This window comes from Anolis carolinensis, chromosome 4, assembly GCF_035594765.1.
Source record: "Anolis carolinensis isolate JA03-04 chromosome 4, rAnoCar3.1.pri, whole genome shotgun sequence".
Taxonomy (NCBI): Eukaryota; Metazoa; Chordata; class Lepidosauria; order Squamata; family Dactyloidae; genus Anolis; species Anolis carolinensis.
The window spans coordinates 10,032,033-10,049,518 of NC_085844.1; the positions used below are offsets into that span (position 1 = coordinate 10,032,033).

The 17,486-nt window shown below is 42.7% G+C and overlaps 2 protein-coding genes across 2 annotated transcripts in view; both read right to left on the reverse strand.

Moving 5' to 3' along the window:
• The window catches only part of LOC103278488 (mas-related G-protein coupled receptor member H-like), a 71,692-nt gene that overhangs the window by 34,101 nt on the left and 20,105 nt on the right, over positions 1 to 17,486 (reverse strand). The window contains exons 4-5 of the mRNA XM_008108317.3: positions 14,569 to 14,696; positions 215 to 341 (exon numbers count right to left, since the gene is read on the reverse strand). The gene's annotated coding sequence lies outside the window, so the exon portion shown is untranslated. The remainder of the gene's footprint in view (positions 1 to 214; positions 342 to 14,568; positions 14,697 to 17,486) is intronic.
• LOC134298767 (proto-oncogene Mas-like) lies at positions 3,551 to 7,275 on the reverse strand. Its single transcript, XM_062979981.1, has one exon. The coding sequence runs from the start codon at positions 5,213 to 5,215 to the stop codon at positions 4,121 to 4,123; it is 1,095 nt and encodes a 364-aa protein (XP_062836051.1). The 5' UTR covers positions 5,216 to 7,275; the 3' UTR covers positions 3,551 to 4,120.

A 17,486-nucleotide genomic window follows, 5' to 3' on the forward strand; every position in this document is an offset into this window, starting at 1 on the left:
AGAAGAGTTAAAGCCAAAGCAGGACATTAAAACCCGGAAAGGTATGATTGTAAGGGATGTTAATTAAGAAATTAATACAATGCATTTTGATTAGGAGAAGGATCAAGGCAAGCAGCTCTTGCGTAAGAGTGTGAATACAATGTGACTAATAGAGAATGCAAGATTCTATGGAGAAGAAATGATAGTGAAGGGAAATATGGATAGACCGCCCTACCTTGTTTCCAGTTGAAATATTCAAATATACATTAGAGCAGACTTGATAAAAATCCATTCAGATGCTTCATAACTTATTTTTATTTTTCCTCCATTTCCCAAAGAATGTGTTCATCCAGCAGAGACACCTTGTTGTAGATGGAAAATAATAGAAAGAGAAAAAACATTTTTTTCTTGGTTCAGTAAGAGTACAACAAAATCATCATAGCCAGGCTCCTTTTACACATGTCAAAAATCACAAAAATCAGTAAAGATACTTGCTGATAATCAGATACTGGATTTCTGGATGTGGTAGCAAAAAAAAAGTCCAGATATATTTTACCCCCTTTTCATGGCATTAGTGAATATGGACTAATTTCATAAAGAGAGCTGATTGGGAAAAATCTAGTCCAAACAAATTCATGGAAAGGACCAAAGTCAAGAGGCCAGTGGCAGAAATGCTGATTTGTCAGCGACCCGGCACCCTTAGAAGGTAGCAGAATAATCAGAGTCCGATCCTGAGTCACAAACATGCTGTAGAAACAAACAAAGGTGCTAGAGCCAGGCATCAGATTACCAGAAGTGGAAAGCCATTTGTCCTTGAATACAAAACTGGGGAGCAGCAGGGCCAGGTTCCATGACAAGAGTAGCAGTCATTTAATTTGAACCGGGCAACAATAGCCAAGGTCAGAAATGCCGTTTGCCAGAGTCCAGAGATGAATAATCTGGAATCCTTGAATACAAACCAAGCGGCAACAGGTTCCAAAACAATAACAACAATGTTTTATGTCACCCAGAGTCCCAACACTGAAGGCCTTTTATCTTTTACTTGTTTAATCCCTCCCTATTTCCCACCAAAAGAAGCTGCGAAGATGTTGGGACAGAGATGAAGGCCTGACTCTTGGAATTCTAATGGGCTTATAAAGGGAGATATTTTCCTTTAAATAGCCTGGGCCCAAGCTAGGTAATAGGGCTATATAGGTCACCACCTGAACTTTGATTTTTTTAAATGTCGTGTCTGGTTGGGACCTAGAGCCCTTCCACACAGCCATATAACCCAGAATATCAAGCCAGAAAATCCCACAATATCTGCTTCCAGTTCAGATAATGTGGAATTTTGTTCAGCTGTGTGGAAGGAGGCTTAGAAACCGAAGGAGGTCAGATTCAAAGGCTGATGCCCAGTACTTCCATTTATCACTGTTGCCAGAGTTCTATTCACTCCCAAAGCAATGACAATGACACTTGGAGAAACATCACGTCAGAAACATTAGCTTTATTGAACAAGCATATTGACAACATTATAAATTATTCTGTTTGATTTAATGGAAAAAGTTATCTCTGGGTGCCTTCTTAGAACAATCCTTTAAGTAGTCTGTGGAAATTTCAAAATGTTTTTGTTTATTAATGTGAAGCTTATCTGACCTGGTTGTTTTATTGTACATGTTCACATAAATGTTCAATAAATAATATATAGATAAATATACAGATGAAATACAAATATATACAGTAGAGTCTCACTTATCCAACATAAATGGGCCAGCAGTATGTTGGATATGCGAATATGTTGGATAATAAGGAGGCATTAAGGAAAAGCCTATTAAATATCAAATTAGGTTATGATTTTACAAATGAAACACCAAAACATTATGTTAGACAACAAATTTGGCAGAAAAAGTAGTTCAATACGCAATAATGCTATGTAGTAATTACTGTATTTATGAATTTAGCACCAAAATATCACGATATATTGAAAACATTGACTATAAAAATGTGTTGGATAATCCAGAACGTTGGATAAGTGAGACTCTACTGTACCAATAAAAAGCAGAAATACATATGATTGTGCAATATGCCAAAAAGTTTCATTCTTCATGTTATCCCGTTAGTGGCAGTAAATACAACCATATAACACGTTTGATGTAATACAATTATATTGTCTAAGTATTATATTTTTATACTGTTTATTGTAATTATTTCAATCATTTAAACAAATATGGCACAAATAACATAATCCAAAAAGAAAGTCAGTTCTTTGAATTTCTATGGTTGGGCTGCCCTCTCTTTCCCCCTGTTTTCATATTCCAGGATTTTGAATACCGTATATACTTGAGTATAAGCCAACCCGAATATAAGCCGAGGCACCTAATTTTATCACAAAAAACTTATTGACTCGAGTATAAGCCGAGGGTTGGAAATGCAGCAGTTATGGGTAAATTTCAAAATAAAAATAGATACCAATAAAATTTCATTAATCAAGGCATCAGTAGGTTAAATGTTTTTGAATATTTACTGTATTTCAAAGAAAAGCAATAAACTAGCTCTATAAGTGGAAAAGTAGGGGCAACAAAAACAATATGGTATCAACAATAACATAATAATAATAATAATAATAATAATAATAATAATAATAATAATAATAATAATAATAATAACTGCATTTGGATCCCACTCTATCTCCCCATGGGGACTCAGGCTGGCTTCCAACATAGAAACAGGCAAACATTCAATGCCTACATAAACAATGCAGAGCTAGATATAGATCTATAATTATAGATACTAAATTCACATATGCATTTCCCCCTGAAACGTTTGCAAATCCCCTCTGTGTGTGTGTGTGTGTGTGTGTGTGTGTGCATTTCCCCTACAATATTTGCAAACCATACACGCACACACACACACACACATATCTATCTAGACATGTCTATATATATTTGTGTGTTCATTTCCCCCCTGTAATATTTGCAAGCCCTATATGTAGGTAGGTAAGAATATATTCATATCTATCCAGACATCTTTCTTTATATAGATATTTGCACAGACTTGCAAACATATGAGGGGAAATTCATATATAAAAATAATGTATATGTATGGCTACAGATACACAGGTACATGGATCTATATGTATAAAAGTTTTGCAAAGACCAGCAAACATATGAGGGGAAATTCATATATAAAATTAATGTATATAGATAGATACACATATAAAGGTACATAGAGATTGCAAAAGCTTGCAAAGGGTTAATGCCTATACATCTGTAGGAGAGTTTAACAAATATTTCAGGGGAAAATGCTTTCATAAGATTAATGAATATATATTTTTCTTCTTCCTGACTTGCAAGGGTGTCTCTCTTTTCAAAACATTTCCTTGATTAAGAGCGAGGGAGGCTTTACAAATGTAAACACACTGATAAGGGAGAAAAGAGAGAAATAGATCACATATTGCAAGCAATAGCCTGCAGGCTCCATTGCCGGCCTTGACCTTGACCAGATTATAAGCCGGGGGAGACTTTTCAGCTCATAAATAAGGGCTGAAAAACTCTGCTTATCTTTGAGTATATCGGTATATCAATTACTCAAATACTACAGATACAGCAGAGTCTCACTGCCCTTTCTTTTCCCCTGTTTTTTTTATATTTTAGGATTTTGATTATATCAGTTACTCAAATACTACATATACAGTAGAGTCTTGCTAAAGGAAAAGCCTATTAAATATCAAATTATGTTATGAGTTTACAAATTATGCACCAAAACAAATTGTTTTACAATAAACTGACTGAAAAAGCAGCTCAATACACGGTAACGTTATGTAGTAATTACTGTAGAGTATTTATGAGATTCGCACCAAAACATTGCAATGTATTGAAAACATTGACTACAAAAACATTGACAACTAAAAGGTAGACTGCGTTGGATAATACAGAACATTGGATAAGCGAAGGTTAGATAAATGAGACTCTACTGTAATTGCACATGAAACTAGAATTTGTTTTGTCCAAAATTGACTTCCCAAAGTTGATAAAACCATTGGGTTGTTTTGCTATTTTCTGTTTTTAAATTCTATGATTTCAAGAAGACTCATTATCTTAATTTTTTGGAGAATCTGAATTTGAATTTCTGTTCTCTTATTTCATTATTAGGTCATTAATATTCAACCTACTTCTGAAAGGTCTGTTTCATCTTTAAAAACATTTTGAAACACAACTTTGATGGATCCCCAGGATTTACAGGTGCACTGATTCCCAACAAAAAAGTAAATGATTGGGTTGATGCTGCTGTTCAGAACAATTAAAAGGTTATAAATTGGAATGGCAATAGAATGAAAATTATAATCAATGATGGAGAAGAAGAAAAAAATGCTAATTGGAACAGCAGTGATAATGAAGAAAAGGAGAACAATCAGCAGAGTTTTGTGCAGTTTTCCTGACTGATGCCTAAAGGACATCTTGATAAATAGGGTTAGAGTTGAGACCACCATGATTGGTGTGAAGATAAATAGTTTTATACCAGAATAAATCCTAGAAAATGTAAGCCAAGAGTCTAGCAAACAAAAATATAGAAGCAAGAATTCAGTTACAGTAGTCAGGGCAGATACTATCCAGAACAGGACTGATACAATGAGGGAAAGGTGTTTTGGCCGGTGACAACGGACCCAGATGGGAAAGAGGATGGAAAGACACCTTTCCACACTAATAGCTGTCAGAAGATATAAACCCACATAATATGTGAAGCTACTGATTTGCCCCAAAAACAACACCTTTGTAATGATATCATATTCTTTTGATAGAGCAATACTCATTAAGACACCTAAAGCAGTTATACTCATAAGCATACCAAAATCAGCGATAGCTAAGTTCAAGACATAGATGGTGAAATTATTTCTCTTAACATGAACACCGAGCAGCCAAATCACACTTCCATTCCCCACAATCCCCACAATGCCAATAAGGAAGGTTAGGAAAAAAACCACATGCACATTTGAGTTGCGTGGGGAAAGGAATGCTATACTGAACAATTGTACGAAAAACAATTCAGCTTTATTGAGAACATTTCTAAAGCTGCCACTGCAAATTGAATAATTTCCAGGATAGTTTTGTTGTTCGCCTGTATAGTTCAGAGAAAGTGTGCTTCCCATGGTCAAAATGAAGGTGCTTCTCAGACAAATTCCAGAGAGTAAGAGAGAAGCAGGAGGTAAGTAGGGAGAGAGAAGAAGGGAGGGATGGTCCTGTTTGGAGAAAGAATACATGAGGAAATTATTCTAGTATAGCCATATGACACATTTGGTTGACCCCAATATCTCATCTTCATTAGTCTCTTAATCCAGAGTATTGTGCTTCTGAGATGTCTCAGATGATCCATGAGGACATCTACATGAATCCTGTACAATGACATGCTATTCTCCATACAGGTAAGGCTTGAATTGACCCTACTGTGTTGTCCTCTGTTTTCAGTGCCACTGCTGCCACTTCCTCACTATCCTGGGAACTCTGTAAAAGCATGCGAAGCGTGATCAACGTGTAATCAACAAGGAGGGATTCCTCTCCTTTTCTATGTTGATCACATGGGGATAGGAGATGGTGTATCTTTTGCCATATGGATAACTGATTGGGAAAAATTGGTTCCAGTACAGCTATCAGCATGGCAGAAGAACCAGAATTCTTACTGTACCTTTCCCGGACTTTGCTTAGTTTAAATCAGGCTTGCACAACTCACAGCCCTCCTAGAATTTGGAACTACAACTCGCAGAAATCTTAGCTAGCTTGTACAATGGTCAGGAATTATTGGTGTGAAGTCGACACTACTGGGAGAACTGCAGGTTTGCTGTAAAGTAAAATTGTGATCAGAGCCTCCAAAAGATGGATCCACTCCAGACATAGCCAGATGTTACCTGGAATGCCAGCATGGGCTGCAAGTTGAGTCCATCTTTTTTTGCCAATGGAGAGTTGGTCCATGTGTTCCAATCCATTCTCATATGGTAAAACAAATATACAAGACTTTTTAAAAGGGCAGGAACAAGTTCAAATGTCTCTTGTTCAATTTATGTATGAGATGAGCCATAGAAAAAATACAGCGTGTTTTGATTTTAACACGGTGAACAGTTTGCTTTCATTTGGGAATGACTCATGAGTGATCGAGGTTTTCAGACATAAAAATGAGAAACTTGATATTGTTTTACTGTTAACAGGGCAAATGGTTAAAATATATTTTAGTGGGTGGCAATTGACTCATTTTTGGAAAAAAATGAACAGATTTCTTTTTGTACTAAGGACATTCAAAAACAATTGTGGTTTTATAGTTGCATCTCACGTTTTAAACCTTTTAATGATTGCAAAGAACAGAATAAATGCATGAAGCTACTGAAGTCCGGCTATCATGAAGTTTAGAACACAGATAAAGGTGGCTGTATTTTTCTTTTACATACAATCAAGCTTTAGAGTAATTACAAAACCTTTGCTCTCCGGATATTTTAGTCTTCAGCTCCCAAAATTCCTGACTGTTCGGCAATCAGCTATGGGTTCTGAGAGCTGATATTTTAAACATCTGGAGAACCAATGTTTTGGAATCACTGAAGCAGCTGAAAAACACATTATGTCCAAAAGGCAAGTAAGGAAGTTAAAGTTTAGAATAACTGTCAGGTGGTGCTGTTGGCTCATGTTCAGTGGAGTACGGAAATTTTAGTCCAACCTTCAAGGAGGTAACAATGGGCTGCACTCTGTCCACAAAAAAATTCACTGGATAGTTTCCTGGTTATCTGAATACTTTGGAATAGTTAGAGCAGATTCATTAACCAGCTGACTTCAAATCTACCCTTCCCCTGGTTATCAATAAAGATGAGTCACATATTACATATGTGGAGTAGAATATAAGACAAAACAAGTGGTGGTCTCACACAGTATCATTTATGACATTGCTATGTTTTGACTACAAACTGCATAGTCTTCATGCTAGCTTTCCTGTTTGTTCACCAGAACAAGTGTGCTTTGCAGCATGATTAAAATGATACCATTTGTTTAGATTATCTCCACACATAACCCACTTTGAACATATTGGAAAACTATCAATCTATCTAGTTAGTGTGACATTATGGCTCTGAGTCAAATTTCAGTTTCCTGCTAAATGGGAAGAAACAAAAGAATAGGATAAATCACTATATAGGCAGTCCCAGAGTTACAAACATCAGACTTACAAACGGCTCATAGTTAAGAACAGGGGTGAGACAGCAGAGAGTGAGAGAAATCTACCTCTAGGAATGGAAATTCAGTTTCGAGAGAGTTATCATGAGAAAAAGTGTCTCCACTGAAGCTTTAACACTGTCACGACCCAGGCTGCAGAGCACCAATAACCATACACAGAGGCCAGAATCTATCTAATATCTTTATTGAAGGAATATATAAAGTTAATAAAAACAAGTGTAGAAAATAGTCCAGAATTAGACCTTTCAGGAAAGGTCAGAATTAGTCCAAAAAAGCAATGTCCAATAGGAAATATTAAGGTCCAAAGTTGTAATCCAATAACCGAAACACTCACTTTGCCAAGCAAAGTGAGGGGAGATGACAAGGTCCTTTAGTCCATGAAACTTGAGCGAGGCTAGGAAATAACTTGATACTTGAAACAAGGCTTGAACGTGGAACAAGGTAACTAAGAACAAGAACAAGGTCCGTGGAATAACTTGATAAAATCCGTGGTACAAGGCAAGGATTGATCCTGGGAAACAAGGCAAAGTCCGTAGATAAACAAAGGCTGGGAAGCAAGGCGAAGGCTGGATAGCAAGGCAAGGCTTGAGCAGGAGCGAGGCTTGAATCGGAGCGCGCTGTCCAGACACAACTCGCTCCGTAGGCTGACGAATTGACTCCGCGAAGTTACTACGCGGGTAAAACACCTAAATAGAGTCTAACTTTCCCGCCGAAGCAGTTCTCTGGGAATCAGAACCGAAAGCTAAACTCTGAGACCAGATGTGAGACTCCCCAAAGATTCTCACGAGAAGCAGTCTTAATTGGCCACATTCTTAGCTGCAATCCTCGCACTCCTGCGCGAAGCTGATTCCAAACTTCTCTGTTGTTTACAAAACTCCCGGCGCAAGAACACGGGAGAAGTAGGCTCTGGGCTTGTTTGACATACTTCTGGGAGACAACTTTCTTGCAGGTGCAAGGTTCCCAGATCTGCCTGGGAAAGATCTGGCTGAGAGGAATCCAGTTCAGACTGGGAAGGTAAAAAACCCAAGTTTTCATCTTCATCAGGGATTACAATGTCCTGAGCAGGACTACAAGGCCCATGGGTCATCACACTATCCCCCTCCTCAAGGCCCCTCCCAAACTGGGGCCCTCTCCCCGAGGCGCGAGGTCGCGGTTTGGTGGGATAGGTCTGATGAAAGCGACGGGTTAGATCAGGAGCATGGACTGTGGAGGCGTCTTCCCAAGAGCGTTCCTCAGGGCCAAAACCCACCCAGTCAATGAGATATTGTAGGCGGCGGCGGTGAAAGCGAGAATCCAAAATGTCCTCAACCTCGAACTCCTCCTCCCCATTCATCAAAACAGGAGGGGGGGCCGGTTGGTCTGTATCAGGTCGCACACCATCCGCCGGAAGGAGCAGGGAACGGTGAAACACTGGGTGAATGCGCATTGAACGCGGAAGTTGGAGTTTGAAAGTCACGGGGTTTAATTGCGCCACCACTGGATAGGGGCCAATGAAACGGGCATCTAACTTCCGGCAAGGGCGGTGGGAGGGCAGAAAGCGAGTGGACAGGAAAACCCGATCTCCTACCTTGATTTCGAGGCCCGGCTGGCGATGTTTGTCAGCGTGGCGTTTATAGTCCTCCTTGGCTTGGTCCAGTTGCTGGAGCAAAAGTTGTTGCACCGCTGTGAGTTCCTGCAGCCAATCCTCTGCTGCGGGAACTTCTGAAGTTTCAATGACAGGGGGGAAGAAACGTGGATGGAAGCCGTAGTTTGCAAAGAACGGCGTTTCTTTTGTAGAAGCTTGAACTCCATTGTTGTAGGCAAACTCAGACAGTGGTAGCAGAGAAGCCCAATTGTCCTGTTGGTAGTTTACATAACAGCGAAGATACTGCTCCAAAGTGGCATTGGTGCGCTCCGTTTGCCCATCTGTTTGGGGATGATGAGCTGAAGATAAGCGAGAGTCTATGCCCAATAGTTTTTGTAGTGCCTTCCAAAAACGAGAGGTGAATTGAGATCCACGGTCTGTGACTAAACTCTTGGGCAATCCATGTAGTCTGAAAACATGTTGAAGAAATAGATCCGCAGTTTCTTTGGCCGTGGGGAGGCCTTCGCAGGGAATGAAATGGGCTAACTTGGTGAAAAGGTCCACCACCACTAAGATCGTGGTGAATTCACAGGAAGGTGGTAGGTCAGTGATGAAATCCGCGGAAATTATTTCCCATGGGCGAGATGGGGTAGGAAGGGGGTGTAAAAGCCCTGAGGGCTTCTCCCTTCGTATCTTGGAGCGCTGGCATACTGGGCAGGTGTTGACATATTTTTCCACATCCTTGCGGATCTTGGGCCACCAAAAATCCCTTAGGATCAAATGCATAGTTTTAAATAGTCCGAAGTGTCCTGCTGGTTTGCAGTCATGACACAGACGAAGCGCTTTTTCCCTGCCCGGTCCGGGTGGGATATAAACATGATTTCTATAGCAGAGCAGCCCATCTTTAAGCGAAAAGGGAAAATGCAGACCTTGGCGAAGTTGGTCCTGCGCCCAGGCATCTGCTTGCTGACTAGCCCTGATTTCTTGAGCACAGATGGGTCCTGGAGTAGGGGAAGTTGAACCAATGGGAATGGATTTGGTGTTCCCCACCGTGAGCGTGGCAAAGTTCTCGGGTTGTAGCAGTTGGGATTCAAAGGTCTCCTTGCGTCCTGCAGCGTATTCCGGTTTACGTGACAGGGCGTCTGCTTGCTTGGTTTGGGCTGGGGTCACATAATGGATCTGGAAGTTGAAACGTTCAAAGAATAAAGCCCAACGTTGCTGCCTCTGATTTAGTTTGCGGGCAGTTCTTAGATGTTCTAGATTACGATGATCAGTGTGGACTTCAATGGGAAATTTGGCCCCTTCTAGCCAATGTCTCCAAGTTTCAAAGGCTGCCTTTATGGCCAGTAGTTCTTTTTCCCAAATGGTGTAATTCCTCTCTGGTGTGGTTAGTTGACGAGAATAAAAGGCACAGGGATGGAGGTGATCTCCCACCGGTTGTAAGAGTACAGCCCCAATTGCCACATCAGAGGCGTCCGCTTGCACCACAAAAGGGGTTCCAGGATTTGGGTGCTGTAGAATTGGCTGGGAGGTGAATAGTTTCTTTAGTTGCTGGAACCCTTTCTCTGCTTGATCAGTCCAGCGGAAAGGCTGCTTTCCACGGATGCAGCTAGTGATGGGGTCGGACCAGCGGGCAAAATCTGGAATGAACTTGCGGTAATAGCTCGCGAACCCCAAGAAACGCTGCACCTCTTTCTTGTTAGTTGGCGCCCGCCATTCCAATACTGCTGAAACCTTGGCTGGATCCATGGAAAGCCCTAGAGGCGAGATGCGGTAATCAAGGAAATCTACCTCTTGTAGATCAAAGGCGCATTTTTCCAGCTTGGCATAAAGTCCATGATCCCGCAATCGTTGTAACACCATTTTGACGTGGTTCTCATGTTCTGATTGTGATCTAGAAAACACCAAAAAATCGTCCAGGTAGATTATCAAGAACCTGTCTAGATAGTCCTGAAAAATGTCATTGACAAAATGCTGGAACGTTGCGGGGGCTCCGCATAAACCGAAATTCATAACTCGGGACTCAAATAATCCGAATTTGGTCTGGAAGGCGGTCTTCCACTCGTCCCCTTCCCTGATGCGAACTAAGTTGTAAGCCCCCCGAAGATCCAGCTTGGTGTAAACCTTGGCTCCTCGAAGCCGATCCAGTAGATCCGAGATTAAGGGCAGGGGATAGCTGTTCCGCTTGGTGATATTGTTCAATGCTCTGTAGTCCACCACCAAGCGTAGTTCCCCTGACTTCTTCTTCACAAACATCACTGGGGAGGCGGCTGGGGATTGAGAGGGTCTGATGAATCCCTTGCGAAGGTTTGTCTCTAGGAATTCCCTGAGAGCTTCTTGCTCTGGTTCAGTCAGGGAGTAGAGATGCCCTCGCGGGATCGGGGCCCCCTCCACCAAGTCAATGGCACAGTCATAAGGTCTATGTGGGGGTAATTTTTCGGCTTCTTTCTCATTGAATACATCCCAATACTCGGAGTACTTCTTTGGCAAGGTGATGATGGGCTCGGTGTCTGTGGCATGGCATACCTTGGCTACGAGGCAATGGTTTTGGCAGTACGGTGAAGCAAACTGCAGTTCTCTGTTGGACCAGGAGATGTTAGGGTCGTGGAGAGTCAGCCATGGAATTCCCAAAATCACAGGGAAATGGGGGACCTCGGTAACAAAGAAGGAAATCTCTTCCATATGTTCCCTTATCCACATCCTGGTGGGTTCCGACCACTGACTTACGGGGCCCGTCTTGAGGGGGCGGCCGTCTATGGCTTGCACCACACGGGCATTCTTGAAATCATGATATTGTAATCCCAGAGAGTCGGCATACTCTCTATCGATGAAATTGTTGGTAGCTCCAGAGTCTATCATGGCGTGGATCATGACGGGTCCCCTTTTTGCTGACCATAATGTGACCACGAGAAGGAACAGGACCCCGGTTGGCGGCTCTTGAATGGATTTTTTGACCGGGTTGGCGAGCCTCTCTACACCCGGTCGTTGGCTTCCCCCGCCGGCTGTGTGCCAGTCGGCTCAGACGCCTTCGTCTCCGTGGAGGACGCCGCCGCGAGACGGGCGGCAGGCTTCCCTTTGGCTGGGCACTCTCTGGCGAAGTGGCCCCCGTTCCCGCAGTACCAACAGAGGTTTAAGCGTTGACGACGGGCCTTCTCGGCGGCATCTAGTCTGGGACGCACATTGCCCAACTGCATCGGCACCTCCTCGCCTCCTCTGGGGTATGGGGTTGACGGTGGGGGTCTCCACACTGGACGTGGCTGAACGCTGGCGGGAGCGGGGGGTTTTGCCCCGGCTCTACTGCCCTGGCCTCGAACCCACTGTTTCCTGTTGGCAATCATGACTTCAGCCCGTAAACATTGATCAATGAGTGCCTCGAGGGTCTGGGGAGGATCCACCTTGGAGATTTCTTCCAGCATTTCAATGTTGAGACCCTCCCGGAATTGTCCTCTGAGGGCTACATCGTTCCAGCCGGTGTTGTGGGCCAGCACTCGGAACTCGGCTATATACTGAGACATAGGTCTGTCTCCTTGGAAAAGGCGACGGAGTTTGTGACCGGCTGCCTCCAAATTGTCCTCGATTCCCCAAGTCTCCTTGAGGTGGTCCAAGAAGTGTTGCGCTGATCTTAGGTGTGGAGAGGCTTGGTCGAACAGTGCCGTCGCCCAGCTGGCCGCTGGCCCGTCTAGAAGACTGTAAACCCACGCCACTTTGATGTCTTCTTGGGGAAACTCGGCATCACGGGCCTCTAGATAAGCTTGACATTGGCGACGGAAAACATGAACCTTAGAAGCTTCTCCAGTAAACTTGGTAGGCAACGCCATGGCCGGGAGGCGGATTCCGCGCTCCCGCAAGCCCTTTATTTCTCCATCCTGGGCGTTGAGTCTGTCGCGGATGCGATCCACTTCGTCCTTGCTGATGGTGTAGCTCAGTGGCTGCCCACCGGGCACGGTTCCGGTAGACATTCTGGCCGAGGTTAATTGGTGCTTAGGGTGGCGGAGTCAAACTGTCACGACCCAGGCTGCAGAGCACCAATAACCATACACAGAGGCCAGAATCTATCTAATATCTTTATTGAAGGAATATATAAAGTTAATAAAAACAAGTGTAGAAAATAGTCCAGAATTAGACCTTTCAGGAAAGGTCAGAATTAGTCCAAAAAAGCAATGTCCAATAGGAAATATTAAGGTCCAAAGTTGTAATCCAATAACCGAAACACTCACTTTGCCAAGCAAAGTGAGGGGAGATGACAAGGTCCTTTAGTCCATGAAACTTGAGCGAGGCTAGGAAATAACTTGATACTTGAAACAAGGCTTGAACGTGGAACAAGGTAACTAAGAACAAGAACAAGGTCCGTGGAATAACTTGATAAAATCCGTGGTACAAGGCAAGGATTGATCCTGGGAAACAAGGCAAAGTCCGTAGATAAACAAAGGCTGGGAAGCAAGGCGAAGGCTGGATAGCAAGGCAAGGCTTGAGCAGGAGCGAGGCTTGAATCGGAGCGCGCTGTCCAGACACAACTCGCTCCGTAGGCTGACGAATTGACTCCGCGAAGTTACTACGCGGGTAAAACACCTAAATAGAGTCTAACTTTCCCGCTGAAGCAGTTCTCTGGGAATCAGAACCGAAAGCTAAACTCTGAGACCAGATGTGAGACTCCCCAAAGATTCTCACGAGAAGCAGTCTTAATTGGCCACATTCTTAGCTGCAATCCTCGCACTCCTGCGCGAAGCTGATTCCAAACTTCTCTGTTGTTTACAAAACTCCCGGCGCAAGAACACGGGAGAAGTAGGCTCTGGGCTTGTTTGACATACTTCTGGGAGACAACTTTCTTGCAGGTGCAAGGTTCCCAGATCTGCCTGGGAAAGATCTGGCTGAGAGGAATCCAGTTCAGACTGGGAAGGTAAAAAACCCAAGTTTTCATCTTCATCAGGGATTACAATGTCCTGAGCAGGACTACAAGGCCCATGGGTCATCACAAACACCAATCCTTGTTTTCCGCAAGCCAAAATTTTCAAAGTCCAGTTATCACAGAGACAGAAAGTAGGGCTCATACAGGGATTTTAACCTTTTTCTTTGTTATCCAAAGCCCTTGCTTTGGAGTTACACTTAAAATGTATCTCTTCTGAAATACATACACATTAAAACCTACAGAACCCATTTTGTTCATAATTTGGGGACTATCTGTATGTGTAGATACACACACACACAGAGATAGATAGTGCATGTCTTGTTGTAGAGAAATCAGGAATGAAAACAGGGGTGCAGGCTTCATCTTTTTTGCACCCGACATAAACCAAGTGTAAAAGGACTACTGAATACAGTACAACCTCATGTCCCTTGGAGATACACCTATAGCAGTAGTTCACAACCCGTGGGTCCCCAGATGTTTTGGTTTCCAACTCCCAGAAATCCTAACAGCTGGTAAACTCGCTGGGATTTCTGGGAGATGTGGCTGAACCCTTACCATTATGGCCAGTCAAACAAGCTGAACAAGTCATATTGGCCAAAGAGAACCGATCAAATTGAATCTCTGCACAAGCCTACTCTCTACTCCTGGATCTGTTTCAGGGATGTGCATTAGACTCAGCTAAAGCTCAAATTGAGCACTGAACTATGTAGATTCTTAATATTTCAAACAGTTAACACCAAAGCAGGACTTTAGAACCTGGAAAAGTTTGATTTTAAGGGATGTTGATTTTGAAGTTAATACAATACATTTTGTTTAGAAGAAGGAACTGCAAGTTGCTGTTGTGCAGAATTGTGAAGACAATAAGACACACACAGAATGTGAGGGTCTATGGAGAGGAAAAGACAGCCAAGGAAAATATGGATAGACTGTCCTACCTTGTTTCCAGTTCAAATCCTCAAAAATACATTAGAGCAGGCCTCATAAAAATTCATTCAGACGTTTCTTATCTTATTTCCATTTTTCTCCCCTGTTTGCCAAAGAATGAGTTCATCAGCAGGGACACCTTGTTGTAAATGGAAAACAACACAGAAAAATAAGCTTTCTTGGTTCAGCAAGATTACACCAAAATCATCATGGCTGGGCTCCTTTTAGGCATGCGAAAAAAATCAAAAAAAGAACAATAATGAAAAATATATCACAACCGTCTGATTTTAGAACACATTTTAGAACATCTTGTATGCCTTTATGTGCTCTATGTTTGACAGTATAATGCCATGGCACACTGACAGTATATCCTCTTAAGGTACCGTTGAGTGGAGGTGTCCATCAGCTTGTTCTGGGTCTCCTCTACACAACCTGCAAATCCATGGATAGTATAGAGCACTGCTTCTTCAACTGGCTCTGGATTCCAAGGAGGTATGTTCTGACCCTGACCTATGTGCAGTTGGGTCAAACTGATTTTGGAACTCTTGAACAGTCATATCTTCCTGGTATCAGCAAAGGCACCCTTACCTGATCAAGAAAGGTGCAAATGTGACTGTGGAAAGGATTGAAGCAATATCACTTTACCCCAGGTTTCACAGATGCCCTCACTGATGTCAGGCACTAGTTGATAAAGGTACTAGCTGATAAATCAGGAACTTGCTGAATTTCTGAATGAACAGAGATGCTGGAGGAAAATCAAAGATGCTAGAGCCAGGTGTCAAATTACCAGAAGTGGAAAGCCATTCAATAGCCCGTTGTGAAGAATTTGCACAGCACTTTGCAGATAAAATCATTCAGATTTGTTCCAACTTGGATGTTGTCTTTGATATCGTTCTGATGGATGTAATGCTGGCTCCTGCTTATTCAGTGTTGATAGATACCTTTCAATTTGTACAACCTAAGAATGTGGACAGGAACTACCACATGTATTCTAGATCCTAGCCCTTCTTGGCTTATCAAACAAGACAGAGGGGGACTGGCAGAGTGGGTGAATGTGGTGGTCAATGTCTCCTTAGAACAAGGCAAAATTCCAGCTTGCCTAAAAGAGGCAGTTGCAAGACCTATATTTAAAAAGGCATTCCTGTATCCGTCCATAATGGACAACTATTGGTCTCTGTCCAACCTCCTGTTTTTGAGCAAAGTTTTGTCCCAACTCCAGGGATTTCTGGATTAAATGGATTATCTAGATTCATTTCAATCTGGTTTCAGGCTTGGCTATGGAACAGAGACAGCTTTAGTGGATGACCTGTGCAGAGGGCTAGACAGGGAGAGTGTGTCCCTGTTGGTTCCCCTGTACCTCTTGGTGGCTTTTGATACTATCAGCCATGGTATCCTTCTGGGTCATCTCACTGGGATGGGACTGGGAGGCACTGTTTTACAGTGGTTCCATTCCTTCCTGGAGGGCCGTACCCAGATGGTGGTGCTGGTAGACTCCTGTTTGAACCCCTGGCTATTGTCCTGTGGGGTTCTTTGGGGTTCCGTTTGTCCTCCATGCTATTTAAAATATACATGAAACTTCTGGGAGACATCATCTGGAGTTTTGGAATGTGGTGCCACTTATATGCAGATGACACCTAACTCAACTACTCCTTCCCATCTAAAGCCCAGGAAGCTGTCCTGATCCTAAACAGTGCCTGTCACCAGTAATGGACTGGATAAGGGCAAATGAAAATTAATCAGACAAGACAGAGGTACTCCTGGTAAGTCAGAAGGCAAATCAGGGAATAGGGATCCAGCCTATGCTGGATGGGGTTCCACTCAGTCTGAAGACACAGGTCTGCAGTTTGGGGGTCCTCCTGGACTTGGCACTGAACCTGGAGGCCAAGTTGTTGGCCGTGTGTCAACCGTGCTCATTCCTTGAGAAGCTAGATCTGGCCATGGTGGTACATGCCTTAGTTAGTCCAGGCTATTTGGCTGACTGCATCTCATTATGCAAACTTGCCCACGCCCAGAGATCTTCAGGAGAGGTGCTTTTCTTGGTCCCAACTCCATCTCAAGCCCAGTTGCTGAGAATGAGAGAGAGGACCTTCTGAGTGGCTGCCCCTAAACTCTGAAACTTGTTGTCCAGGAAAGCCAGAATGCCCCCCTCCCTGCTTTTTATTCAGGAAGAAGGTTTTTAAGATGAGGTCACGGGGTGCTGTGGGTTTTTGCTTTGAATACATTTTATGGATTCTAACTATGATTTTTTAAAAATGCCATTGATATTTAATTCTGTTTTAATGTTTGCATATTTTAGATTTTAAATTGTATTGAAATGCTTTTAATGTAAGCTGCTTTGAGTCTCCTTGTGGAGAGATAAAGTGGAGTATAATTAAACATAGCAACAACAACACCAGGAATCCTTGAATATAAAACTGAGAAAGACAAGAGTAACAGTCATTAAATTCAAGCCAGGTAAAAGATAGCCAAGGTCACACTCCAGGGTCAGAAAGGCCATTTATCAGGAACCAGAAGTCAGAAGCCTGGAATCCATGAATATCAAATTGATGGGAAGAAGAGCAAGGTTCCAAGACAAGAAAACAATGAAAGCCAAGGTCACAGTCCAGAGTCAGGAATATCATTTGCCAGGGTCCAGAAGTCAAAAGCCAGGAGTTCTTGAATACAAACCAAGGAGCAACAGGCTCCAAGACAAGAATCACAATGTTGTCTGCCACCCAGAGTCCCAACACTGAAGCCCCGTTATCTTAGGTTTTCAGCTGATACTTGTTTAATCTTTCTTTTGCAGCGAATTTATGAGACCTGTGATACCTTTCAAATTCTACGCTCCAGGGGATAAGATATAGTTAACCCTTTGCTAGCTTCCTCAGATGTGTTTCCTCAGCTTTTTCTAGAGGGACTTGCTTAGAATGCCTGGGAGCATCTGCTTCCT